This window comes from Aricia agestis, chromosome 9, assembly GCF_905147365.1.
Source record: "Aricia agestis chromosome 9, ilAriAges1.1, whole genome shotgun sequence".
In the NCBI taxonomy this organism is placed as follows: Eukaryota; Metazoa; Arthropoda; class Insecta; order Lepidoptera; family Lycaenidae; genus Aricia; species Aricia agestis.
Window position 1 is genome coordinate 9245519 of NC_056414.1, and position 13873 is coordinate 9259391.

The window sequence follows — 13873 nt, forward strand, 5'->3', positions numbered from 1 at the left end:
GACGAACGACATTTTTATCTGCGAAAAATCTTGAAAGTGGTAGCTAACAGAAATAGAAAGGATTTCATACTTTGACTTGATGGTCCTTAAATATGGATTGTTCTATTTGTACGACAATGTTACTTTTAAATTATATATCTATTAACCTATCAAAATATACAAAAAATCAGCTTGTTAGGGTTCCGTTTTAAGGTTCAGTAGTCAACCAAGTTTTGTTGATTACAGAACCCTAACGAGCTGATGTATGTTGATAGATTAATAGTCATATAATTTAAGAGTAATATTGTCCTACAAATAAAACAGTCTATATTTTTGGATAAAGTATATGCTGAGTTTAAAAGAAAAATTGTCACGGCTAAGAAGGCTTCTTAAGTTTTTGAATAATAGTCGATCAGCTAAAAAAAATTTCGGCGAAGTATAAAGGAACTTTTCGTTCAAATTCCTTTGAATGAAACTGAAATTATGTTATTAGTAGTGTAAAAGACGTTATAAATGTACATTCATTGACCATACAAAAATTATCAAAAACTAGCGGTACTACGGAACCCTATATTGCGCGTGGCCCGACACGCACTTGGCCGGTATTGTATTGTTGATTTAGTGCGTAATTATAATTTGTATTAACATTATACAGGTAACAAAACTAAGTAATAATACTTTAGGATGCATAGGATGTACGTGTTCCATGTAAAGAGTACACTGTGAAAGTAGCAGCGCTGAAAGATCTGCTGAGCTGAGCTGAGCTGAGAGTTTTCCCATAAAAAAGTAAAAAGAATTGCTCTTTCAGCGCTGCTACTTTTACAGTGAACTCTATATACGGAACTTATACACACCCTAAGGTATTTTCACTTAGTTTTGTTACAAGTCAATAATTTTAATTATGTAAGTAATTAAAATTATTGACTTCTTGTGATTTTCATAGCAACTGCTAATTAAATTTCCGTCCAATTTCACTAATGGTTCTGTGACAACGACCCAGCGATATATTAAATATTAATAAAAAAGATTTATAGGTTAAGTTGAGAATCACGGGTGAGAATCCACATACATAATATATTATTGCGCGCTCGTTATTAACGCCTATTGAAATATCAAAAGTGCTTGATCGAGTGCGGCCTTACAAACACTATGGCCTTTAATGAATTTATGAAATGAATATTTACAACAAGAAAAGTTAAATTTCTAAAGCGAAAAAACGAGAAATGAATATTTTAACCAATTTTACTAGTAAGAGTCATGTCGTAACGAAATTTAACGCCATTTAGACACACTAGAGCCTGTCCTTACGACTGTAGTATATTAAGGCAATGTTACCGAAGTAAAATTTAATGTCCTTTTGTTAACGTTTTTATGTTCATTTCGTGTTGAAACAATAAAATTAAATGGAAGCTTTATTCTTTAGTTATCACCTTCGTGATACAAAATATTGTCTAGTTAGTATTTAATTTATTCATCCATAAATTTGTACAGATGAAATTAATTCTGTTTTTGAGACCTATATTCGAAAGCAAATATACAAAATTAGCATAGACAATTAAAAACTTGGCACAGATTTCTGTTGAATATATCTTAATTGATCGAAAATTACCATAGCGACAAATAGATTGAATAAATAATTCTGCGATGTAGTTATTTCACATGAATCAAACACTCAGCATTTCTATTTGACATAAAAACCTTCATGAAAGGACACATTATGTCCATATCTGTCCATCTACGTTAATTTCAAATCTACAATCTATAAATTGCAATAGTTTCCTTTACGTTACTAAAATAGCATTAGTGAAAAAAACCTCCAATCACAAAATGGTCCAAACTCCAAAACAACGTGGAATCCAGGAGTGTGCGTGTATTTCAAACGCTTTCGAACTTTTGTAAAGAAAGATTTTCTTGTAAAGAAAGTGAAAATCAATTTAGTTAGAAAGAAAGAAATAATACACTGTCAAAAGATATTTGATATATAAATTAAATATATAACATTTATATATAAATTATTTTGTATAATTCTAAAAAGAACTAAGAATATCAAATAATTTTGCAGCTACGCTCGTGAAATGAAAATGTTCTACGCACTGAAACATATTTTATCTGACGACATCATTTTCTATAATTTCAGATATACGTGTAGGAGGCACCCTACTTTTTCAACTTTGCTCTTCCTTTTTCTCGACATGTTTATCATCTATTTCCACACCAAAACACATCTATAAGTCCCTGTTTTAGGGCGCGGAGAAGCTAAAACATATAATATCTTCTAAACTGTTAATATGGATAAGTAATCATTAAAATTTAAAGTTATCGGCTGTAAAACACTGTAAGTAGTCACTAGTCAGTAATAAACTTTAAACATCATTTTGTTTGACCTTATTCTTGTAATTTTATGTTGTACATTGTATGTTTTATGGTTAATCACTCGATTTGTATCCTTATTTAGTTCGACGAATACGTAGGGGCCGGGACACATTAACATGACACGACGTCGTGTCGTACCACGATGCGGCATCGTTTCACGATGCGACGTTGCGTCGTGGGAATCTATGACGAGCATCGTAAAAACTACGTCGTGACATCGTAACGTGCTACGATACACGGCACGACGTCGCGTCGTAGAAATTTACGATGAGTCATCTTTGAATTTTGAATAACAACTGTGACACTGACACAGGAACCCATCGTAGAAATACGACGCGACATCGTGCCGTGTATCGTGGCACGCTACGATGTCGCGACGTAGTTTTTTACGATGCTCGTCATAGATTCCCACGACGCAACGTCGCATCGTGGTACGACACGACGTCGTATCGTGTTTATGTGTCCCGGTCCTAATTTGGGGAATATACAAATCGTGTAATCATAGGGACTATTGCGTAACCACTCAAAGGGGCCGAGGGCGAAGACACAGAGACGGCGAGGCGCCGCGATTGTTACTGGATGAATAAAGATGTTGACACCGCAGCCCGGTCGTTATCCACTACAGCCATTAATTAAGCTCCGTCTGCTAGTGCAATTAAAACTGCTACCTGAAGTCTGCACGCGCCATAAAACCCACATGACCTATTACATTTCTAACCGAATTATTCCGAGGCCGGATAAAAGAAATACGAAGGTTATTAACGCAAATGGACATAATACAGATTTTTGCTCTGTTTATTGCTTTGTAGGTTATTCGAAGATATATTTTGTATAGTCGCTCCTTACGACGTCCCAGCAAGATCACAATACTGCGTATTCAGAATTCTTTCGTTGTGTGTGTGTCTTAAGTAGTAAACAAGACAATAGATCTGCCGCCGGCGCTACGGATTATGAAGGATAAATGTGTATTAAGAAAATGATATTAAAAAATCGAACCCTCTAATCAATGTTTCAACGACGACGGGTACTCGATATCAAAATCCTATAAAACAAAGATTATAAAACTGAGAGCACTAAACTATGAAAACACTTTGAACAGCACTTCGGTACTCTCAAGATTAGATCAAAAGATTAAAAACAAAGTCTATTATGCTACATACTATACAAAAGAAACTCTTAAATTGTAAGCCATATTTTTGTTATATAAAACATTGTCAAGATGATCACCACACACCACACCACAACACACAACCCGCAGTTTCGCAGTTGTCATTCTGTGAAGACGCACGTTCAAACACAATGTTAATATCTCAGTGCTAATTGCGATAATACTCTTTAGAACGTATTGTATATGTCTTCAACAAATACTATTGTTCGTTTTGTAAGTAACATATTGTGATAAAATCTTTATTTATTTAGAGGTAAATTTATTATTACACAACTTTATCTAGTAGATATTTATGCTTTTGTTCGAAAATAAGCTTTAAACTTACTGGATTCATTTTACCTTATTATATATTTCGTATATTTCCATGTCATTTTGCGCACACAAATTCGTTGGCAACATTACATTTTTAGTTGACCGTATCGCTGCTTTGGTTTAAAAATAAAAATTCAATCGTTGTCAAATGCATAAGAATGAATGCGCTATGCCGAGCTTTAGATTAACTGGCGCTTAAATTAAAATGAAGTATACACAGCGACTGCATACAAAAAGAAACTCAAACAAGAGTGGCGCGGTAGTTGAGATTTGGCAAATTCGGTAGGCAAATTACGGTGCAAGTTGACCTGGGCCCATTATGCGAGGTCCGTGAAGAGAACTACATTTCGGAGTGGCATATTTTCTACCAAATTTAATTTAATCAAAACGAAACTGTTGTACGACTGAATATTTTGTTTATTTCGCTAACGACTCATAAGTTCTAAAATGTCCAAAATTATTCAGAAATAAACAAATTAGAGTTTAACCACGCAACGAAACTGATGAGACAACAAGCAAACACTTTGTTAAGATTTATCGTTTATCGTGAGATAGAGCAATTATAGTCCACATTCACTGGCATATTGTTTAGAGAGTGAAGCATTAATATGTGAATTAAGCATTTTCGCAACGCGTCCAGTGTCCACCCACATAATTATTATCATTGTGGCACTGATAGATTACCTATTCACTAATATAGAAATTAATTTTTACTTATAAATTCTTCTGGAGTAATAAGATTTGTTTTTAGTCTTGATAATATTATTTTCAACTTAAAATATAACAATATAAATTATACATAATATTATGTATAGTCGACTAGCCTTAACAATTATTGGGCTAGTTAGGTTTACTAAAAGGTGACTAATAATATATTAGAAATTTAAAAAAATCCTCATTGTTCTTATATCTTCGCATCGTTTGACAATCCTAAGCACAACATTTAGATTTGAAGTGCCTACGAGACTTTGAGAGAAATGAATCTTCATATCTTTTGTGCTTGTCTATTTGCTCTTTAAGTTTGTATCAAAAGATCTCGCAAAATAAGCCGCTTAGGGGATATTATTTCTTAAGGCGGTATTAACTCCGAAGACTTAACTGAATCATAATATTTTGAACTTGAATAAATTGCTGTCAATTAATATTGTTTATAACAATGAATTTATAATGGTAACAACGTTATAAATTCTCAAAAGTTTTGGAGGGAACGTTGTTTTTGAGTTGATTTTTTTGCGTATCGGAAGAAATTCTTTATAGTGAATATTGGAAATAAAATAGAAATTTGGCAAATTATGATATGTATATCGTTTGGTTTTTAGAATGATGAACGAAGTTCTGCCATAACTACTTTATTAGCCATTTAACTTCCTTTAAACGTTATTTAATTTTTACAATATTTTTCTCAATATATTTTCTTTGATCCGTTCCTCAACTATTATTGCTAAAGGAAAATATTGTAATACTTCAGCTAAAATTGCTTACAGGATGTTCTACTAAAATATATAGAATATATTTAGGAAATATGGATGGAATTCACACATTCTTATTACATCCACATATAATGTTAAAAATTATAGTACTTATAAAGATTGTTTTGATCCTGTTATATTATATTCATGTCACACGTGATGCTACGATTAAATATTTTTCTTCACGTATTAAATATATTTTACAAACTCAGGGTAAAGGCTAAACTACTAACATATAATGATGTCTACAGTTTATTAAAACATATTTTGATGCATCTTATTTATTTGCCTTATGAGACCGTTAGATTATTTGTAAGCTTTCTTAGAAACAATATTATGTTAGTAGTATATCCTCACCAGAAGCTGCTGAAAAGCTACTCAGAGACAATGTAAAGGAATGTGATGTCAATTTCAAGTTTAGGGAAATTAGCCCTAGAGATATTATTGATACCTTTAAATTGTTGAATATTAAAAATACTACTGATCTCTGGGGCATGTCTACAAAAATTATTAAATCGATAATTGACATCATAGCTCCTCATCTGGCAATAATTTTCAATGACTGCATTAAGAGTGGTGTTTTTCCTGACTTAATGAAGTAAGGTCGTACCTTTATTTAAAGCGGGAATTAAATCAGATCCGACTAATTACCGGCCTATTTCGATTTTACCGACTCTTAGTAAAATATTTGAAAAAATAATTTTACAGCAATTACTGTTACATTTTAATTTAAATAATTTATTACACAATAACCAATACGGTTTTACTAAGGGTCGTTCCACAACGGATGCTGGTATAGGTCTTCTTTGTAGCATATTTGAAGCTTGGGAGGAGTCACAGGATGCCTTAGGTATTTTTTGTGACCTCTCTAAGGCATTTGACTGTGTCGAGCATGCTACTTTAGTCAAAAAATTGCACCACTATGGCATAAGGGACTCAGCACTCAGCCTTTTGACTTCTTACCTCAAAAATAGGACTCAAAGGGTTGAAGTTAATAGTAAAAGATCCAATGGGACCAAAATAGAATTAGGTGTACCACAGGGATCCATTTTAGGACCATTTCTTTTTCTCATCTACATTAATGACTTACCTTATCTAGTTAAGGATAATGAGATAGTACTTTTTGCTGATGACACTTCACTTATTTTTAAAGTGAAGCGACGGCAGTCAAATTACGACGAGGTAAATAGTGCTCTCTCAAAAATAGTACATTGGTTTAATGTTATTAACTTACTTTTAAACTCTAAGAAAACCAAATGTTTAAAATTTACTTTGCCCAATGTTAGGCAAGTTCAAACCAATTTACTATTAAATGATGAGAAAATGAATTTGGTGGACTCCACTGTATTCTTAGGCATTACATTAGATAGTAAATTACAGTGGGGTCCTCATATTGCTAATCTTGCAGGTAAGCTCAGTTCTGCAGCATATGCAGTCAGAAAAATTAGGGAAATTTCTGATGAAGACACGGCAAGACTAGTTTATTTTAGTTATTTTCACAGTAGAATGTCTTATGGTATCCTTTTATGGGGAAACGCTGCCGACATCAATACAATTTTTGTGCTGCAGAAGCGAGCTATACGCTCAATTTATAAAATGTCAGCTTTTGAATCTCTGAGAGAAAAGTTTAAAGAAATTGGTATTCTAACTGTTGCTTCTCAATACATTTTGGATAATGTATTGTATGTTAGAAAGAATTTAACTAAATTTAAAACAAAAAGTGATAGTCACGGTAGAAACACTAGAAATAGGCACAAGCTGGAAATACCAGTGATCAGACTTAGCAAAATAAGTAAATCTTTTAAAGGTCAATGTATACGCCTTTACAATAAAATCCCGGAAAACGTTCAAAATCTATCAATTAATAAATTTAAAAAAGTAATTAAAGAACGTTTGTGTGCCAAAGCCTACTATACGGTCAAAGATTTCCTAAACGATAGCACATCTTGGGAGTAGGATGGCTGCTTGCAAGGCTGCTTCTACATTTATTATATGTGACTTACAATTGTGTATTCATATTGTATAGATTAAGTTATTTACATTGTAAATTTTATTTTTTTAAAAGACAAATTTTCCACTTTTTTACTAAAAAGTGGCCCGTGCGAGTTTCTTACGCCGGTTCTTCTCGCCGGGTTAGTTCCCGAACCGGTGGTAGGCAACATGTAGTTCAACATTCTGAAAATATTTGATTAAAATTTATTCAGAAATAAAACAATTTTTATTTTTATTTATTTTATTTAAGAATAAAAATAATCTGCCAGTAATATGAGAAGTATGTGAATCAGTAGATACCGCGACTCTTACTGTATAATATTATACTGTGAAGTACACGTTCTACGACATTTTTTTTATTTTCGAAGGTTTGCTGGATAAATCTCTTTTGATATAGCGAACGTCAGCAAGAACTTTGAGTGCGAATAGAAATGAAATTAAAATTCATTTTTTGCGGGCAACCGGACAAGCGGTCGCAATGCAGGTTACCGCAATAGTGGCTGACACGAGTCACGACAGCTGAACTGGCTGAAATAATCATAAATAGAAAATATACCTACTACGTAAGACAAAAGAAACACTTTAAAGTATTATATTTCACGAAGAAATGGTATTTTCTACTTAGGTACTTAAGCATGCATCGGTACAACGAATATTCTTTTTTATCTATGGACGTCCCATCAGTCTGGCCCCGTGCTAAGTACCCGAAGGATTTGTGTTACGGGTACCAGACAACGGAAATATATTTAATACTTTTATAGTTACTATACATTTTTTTATTGAAAATAAGGGGGGCAAACGAGCAAACGGGTCACCTGATGGAAAGCAACTTCGGTCGCCCATGGACACTCGCAGCACCAGAAGAGCTGCAGGTGCGTTGCCGGCCTTTTAAGAGGGAATAGGGTAATAGGGCCCTCCCCTATTAGGGAAGGGAATAGGGTAGGGGATTGGGCCTCCGGTAAACTCACTCACTGACCGAAATACAGCGCAAGCGCTGTTTCACGCCGGATTTCTGTGAGAACGTGGTATTTCTCCGGTCGAGCCGGCCCATTCGTGCCGAAGCATGGCTCTCCCACGTATATTATTATATGATACACATATTTAATACACATCCAATACCCAGGAACTTTGAAAACTTTTTGTTCCGTCGGCGGGATTCGAACCCGCGACCCCCGGCTAGAGCTACCAACATCCCACCAACTGAGCCACAGAGGTTTAATTTATGAGAATGTATAAAATTGTTTCACTAAGCAGTATAATTAATATAAACCTTTCAAAACATCATCAATTATAATCTGTAGTAACTTCATTACTTACTTCAGTTTGTTTCTAGGAGTGACAAGCGACAATTGCTTGTTTGTCGTTCACGATTACGTCACTTTAGTGAGATGTGGATACATTCCCGCTATTGTATCTCATTCTGAGTGCCATTACCGGTATTCGATTGCTCTGTTTTTCGTATCTCTGTTTGTAACGTAGTGGTACCTATTCGAGTTCGTATAACAAGCACGATCCCGCTCTATGTAAATAATTTGTCTCCTCTAAAATTCCCCTATGTAACAATTACTTTGCGACCGCACTAAGCGACACCGCGTATGATTTATAGAATAATAATGACGCAATACTTTGTACAAAATTATGTAGCGCGATGATGACAAATTATAAAGCGACAGAGCACGGACGCGCCAGGGGCGTAGGTAGCTACGGGCGTATCTATAGGCGTATCAATTACACGCCGGGGCCCCAGGGCGACGCGGATACGTAACGTCGTACGTTTTAACTTTTCCTAAACATATTTTTACGGGTCCTCATTGAGGCACGCTACGCTTCTGGTGCGCGCATCATCATAATAAATTTCAGGAGTCTTGTCGCTCGCCGTATCGCCTAGTACTGTTTGGGTACGCTCCTCTACTATAACTCCTTCGTCCTCGGCACCAACTGGCTACCTTTATATATCTATTAACATGCGGTTGTTGTTTGCAGTGAGTGTAGTAAGCGTGGCGTTGACCGGCTGGCGACGCCGCGGATGTCGCTGTTGGGCAAGCCGCTCAGCTACCGCGCCACGCGACGGGACGCGCGCTACCGACGCCTCCAGTCCAAGTTCTACAATTTCCTCGAACGACCCCGGGGTGCTAAGGCTGTTTTATATCATATGATTGTGTGAGTATTATAATTACTATTTATTACCTAATACCTTAATACATAATATCTTCTGTTTACCCTAAGCAACGACCTAAAAGTTTACATGTCATTATTCTGAATATCAGTCTAACTTACTATTTATGTTAGGTTTATGCAGTAGGTCAAAGTTCACGAGCACGAATTCAATTTGGTTTAGGTCAAAACGTCATGTTAAGTACATAAACCCAAAACTGCAAATGCAAACCGAGATTATTCAAGAAATTCACTCCCTCGCCACACTTTAATATTGAAAGGCAATTTTACAATTCATAAGTAGTTTGACTCTAGCTACGCCGCTCCATCAATAGTTCATAAGTAAAGTGTCAGGGGAAATGATGCAAGTCATATTATCATCCCGCATAATGTGAGAGTGTAAGAAGACACGCCGGGGAATACCCGACTCCTCCCCGTGCTGTGGAGCGGCTCACGTCACGCCTCCTGCATTTAATGACTTTGTGCTGCTCCGGATTTAATAAACATCCACTGCATGAGTTATTAAAGTAATTATATGGATATACCAGTTACGAAGTCCCTTGGGTAAAGAACTTTTAAAGCCGTATTCGGTCGGTATAAATCATATTAATCTATGATAAAATATTTCACGAACCAGCATTAAATTGTTATTCTGATAGAGATTTAACCAATTTGAGTTCGTTTATTATTTTAACGGATTAGGCTTACGGTCTGAATAATTTGGAACTGTATTCATTTCTCGTAATTAATTTATTTGCAATGATAATTTATGATAAATCGCTTAAACCTATACAAAACTTGAAATATTTATTTGATTCTAAAACGTATAAATAACAAAATCGTTTACATTGCTTTTATTAGTTTAAGTTTGTTTATTCTCATACTTGCTCAAAAGCGCGTAGCTCGCGCTACGCAGGCTACGAATCTCGTAGCGCCGTAGCCCGTAGCGCTGCTACACGTGTAAAGTTTTGGGGCGGGGGTTAGGGGGCCTAATCTGCAATACGAAGTTCCATACCAACTCTCACAAGTCAATTTACTAATTCGCTTAATTTCCCGCTCGGTACAAAATCTAAGTACGTCACTTCTGCAAACTGTATGAAGGAAATGATCGATAACTCATCAACTTATAAAGTCTGTTGGCTTTGATATTTTTTTACTTTGAAAGTCTTCGTAACGTTGTACACTTAATTTATTTTTAGAATTTTTATTCAAAGTGCTTATAAATTTGAGGTTTCTGTCATATATCATGAAACATAAATAATAGTCTCATAACAGATAATAGTTTTAATCATCTACAATTTCAGTTGTCTTCAATTCCCGTGTTGTGATAAATAACGTAAACAACCAAATTTCTGTTGTTCGAAAGAGAATCAGGAAACTTTTATAATCTAAGTATGTCATGAAACATTGTGGGTTTTCCTTGTTTTTGATGTTACAAATAAAATGTGTTTAGGGGTTTCGGTCGCGGAATTTGTTAATTCATTACCGTCATTTGTGTGTGTGTGTGTGTGTGTGTGTGTGTGTGTGTGTGTGTGTGTGTGTGTGTGTGTGTGTGTGGCAGGCAAGTAGCTGGTAATTCTTCATTAAAATTGTCCTACAATCCAGGTGAATTTACGTCCTTCATGACACAGAGTTTCAAACTTCGTGGCGCTCACTGTACTGTAATTGAAATATCAGCTAACAGCTCTACAGTCGCGCTGGCAAGTAAATTACACATACGAAAGCAGATATCACGATATATGCTTCGGCTAGCTGGTGTTTTGCTTGCATTGTTTGTATTAGAAAGCCCGCTTAGGGCGAAATATAGCCAGTATTAGTCAGACAAGGTGATTTGTAGCAGCGGGAAAGTTCCTACGGACGACTCAGCAGTTTTACTGTATACAAACAACCAGTGATATAGAGATATCTATATTAATACTAAGTACTAGGGTGAATGAACTTTGTCTGCTTTAATTCAAAGACAGAATAAAATTAAAAATCAGAAAACATCATAAACTTATAATATACTGTCGGAAAACATAAAGTTGCCAAAAAACTGAACAATATGTCGTTTCGTTTAAAGTGTGAAAGATACAGGAAAAACATATTATGTTATACGAACGTTATGTTTCTTGGTACTATACTCCACTCGGGCTAACTTGTCGCAAGCGGTCATTGACTCCCTGTCAAAAACTTGTCATTTTCCATATAAACCGCGATTAACAATGAAGTGTCAGATGTTATCAATCGTGGTTTTATATGAAAAATGACAAGTTTTTGACAGGGAGTCAATGACCGCTAGCGACAAGTTAGCCCGAGTGGAGTATAGTTTTTATATATTATATTGCCTACAACTTTCATGCCGCGGCCGCACATGCGTCTATCGTCCGAAGCTTCGTGCTATGACGATACCATTGGACGATACACGCAGATCGTCCTATGGTATCGTTTTAAGCACGAAGCACTACGTAGGTGCGGCCCGAGCACCTTTGAGTTTTATATATACAACGAGCTTTTGCTCGCGGCTTCGCTCGCGTTAAGAAGTATTATTATATACAAATTTTCATCCCCTATTTGAACCCCTTGGAGTTGGAATTGATCAAAATCCTTTCTTAGCGGATGCCTACGTCATAACATCTACATGCATGCCAAATTTCAGCCCGATCCGTCCAGTGGTTTGGGCTGTGCGTTGATAGATCACTATGTCAATCAGTCAGTCACTCTTGAGTTTTATATATATATATATATATATATATATATATATATATATATACATAGAAGAAGAAGATAGAAGATAGATATATTAACAATATGGTCGCTGCATCTATGTGTATTGTGTAATCAGCATAGCAGTACAGTTGTAATATATTTTCAGGTTCCTAATGGTGTTCATGTGCCTGTCGCTGTCGGTGTTTTCTACAATCGAAGAATACGAAGCTAAGGCTGGGATAGTACTTTTCTATATGGAGACTGTTGTAGTGGTGTGGTTCGCTATTGAATTTTTTTTAAGGTAATTTCCTAATTTTTAGGATTCCGTACCCAAAGGGTAAAAACGGGACCCTATTACTAAGACTTCGTTGTCTGTCCGTCTATTCGTCCGTCTGTCTGTCTGTCTGTCGCCAGGATGTACCTCAAGAACCGCTATAGCTAGACTTCCGAAATTTTCACAGATTGAGTATATCTGTTGCGTCTATAACAACAAGTACTAAAAACAAAATAATATTAATATTTAAAGGGGGCTCCCATACAACAAACGTGATATTTTTGGCCTTTTTTGCTCGTAATCAATAATGATAAGAGGTAGGCACTTGAAATTTTCACAAAGGCCTTAAAATATATACTTTAATAATTAATAATAATATTTAAATAAAATAAATAATTAAGGGTGGCTCACATACAAAAAACACAATTTTTGGCCCATTTTTTCTCTATAACGGTACGGAACCCTTCGTGCGCGAGTCTAACTCGCACTTGGCCGATTATTTTACTTGTATTAGAATCAAGGTCAGTTCATACCAAACGATACGTAACGATTCATGGGATACAAAATTTAAATATCAAGTTCCGTCATCACACTATTTGACTATATCTTTTTGTATTGTTTTTACACAAGTTGTTTCATTGTGACCTGACCCTTTTCATTGTTACATGGCTCCGTGAATTTAAAAAATTGTGTAATCGTGAAAAAATGAAGTCAAGGTTCTTAAAAATTCCAATCTTAAAATATGCAAATAAATCAAGTGGAATATTTTTCAATGCATTATTGTAACCGGCTCGCCAAATCCAACCACTCAGCGTTAAGCTGCACCGCAAAAATACATTTTTTCGCAAAGGCAGGCAGCTAATCCAGCGATTTATCTAATAAGTATTCGTTGGCCCGTTGCCTAGATACATAAGCGAAACATTCTATGTTCACCCACTGAAAACAACTTTCACTTGATTTGTGGAGACGTTCTTTAAGTTGCATAAATTAAGTGTAGCGTGTTTAATGTGAGTTATACTTCTATACTAGAGTAGTTAAGTACTTGAGTACATAAATTTAGCATAAGATGGTGCAAAAGTAAGTGGGTAAGCTATACCTAATTGTTAGAGTACACGATTGTTTAAAGTTGTTTTTATAATACGAGATCCGTCATGGTTTCGCACGGATGCAATGCTGATCCAAAATGTATAACTATACTTGTAAAATATTGACTTTGTCTGATCTACTTATCAAGCATTTACTATACATATTTTCCCCTAATTTTACACATCCCAAAACTACCCTATCTAAAAAAGTATCGCAAACAGTATGAACCGACTTTGCTTTACATATTGTCATGAAAGTATTTTGGTATATTTTTTATATTACATTTCCATGGTACGTGAAGAAAAAATAAGAATACCCTTTCGTAGTCATACAATGGATATTGGTTAGGGTCTGTTTACATTATTGCACAGCTGTTGA

General features: G+C 35.3%; 1 protein-coding gene across 7 annotated transcripts in view; it reads left to right on the forward strand.

Moving 5' to 3' along the window:
• LOC121730516 (potassium voltage-gated channel subfamily KQT member 4) overlaps positions 1-13873 on the forward strand; it is a 54971-nt gene that overhangs the window by 8590 nt on the left and 32508 nt on the right. For all 7 annotated transcript variants that reach the window (XM_042119590.1, XM_042119594.1, XM_042119589.1 and 4 more), the window contains 2 exons: positions 9277-9453; positions 12302-12436. In XM_042119590.1, coding sequence (XP_041975524.1) covers positions 9277-9453; positions 12302-12436 — 312 coding nt within the window. The remainder of the gene's footprint in view (positions 1-9276; positions 9454-12301; positions 12437-13873) is intronic.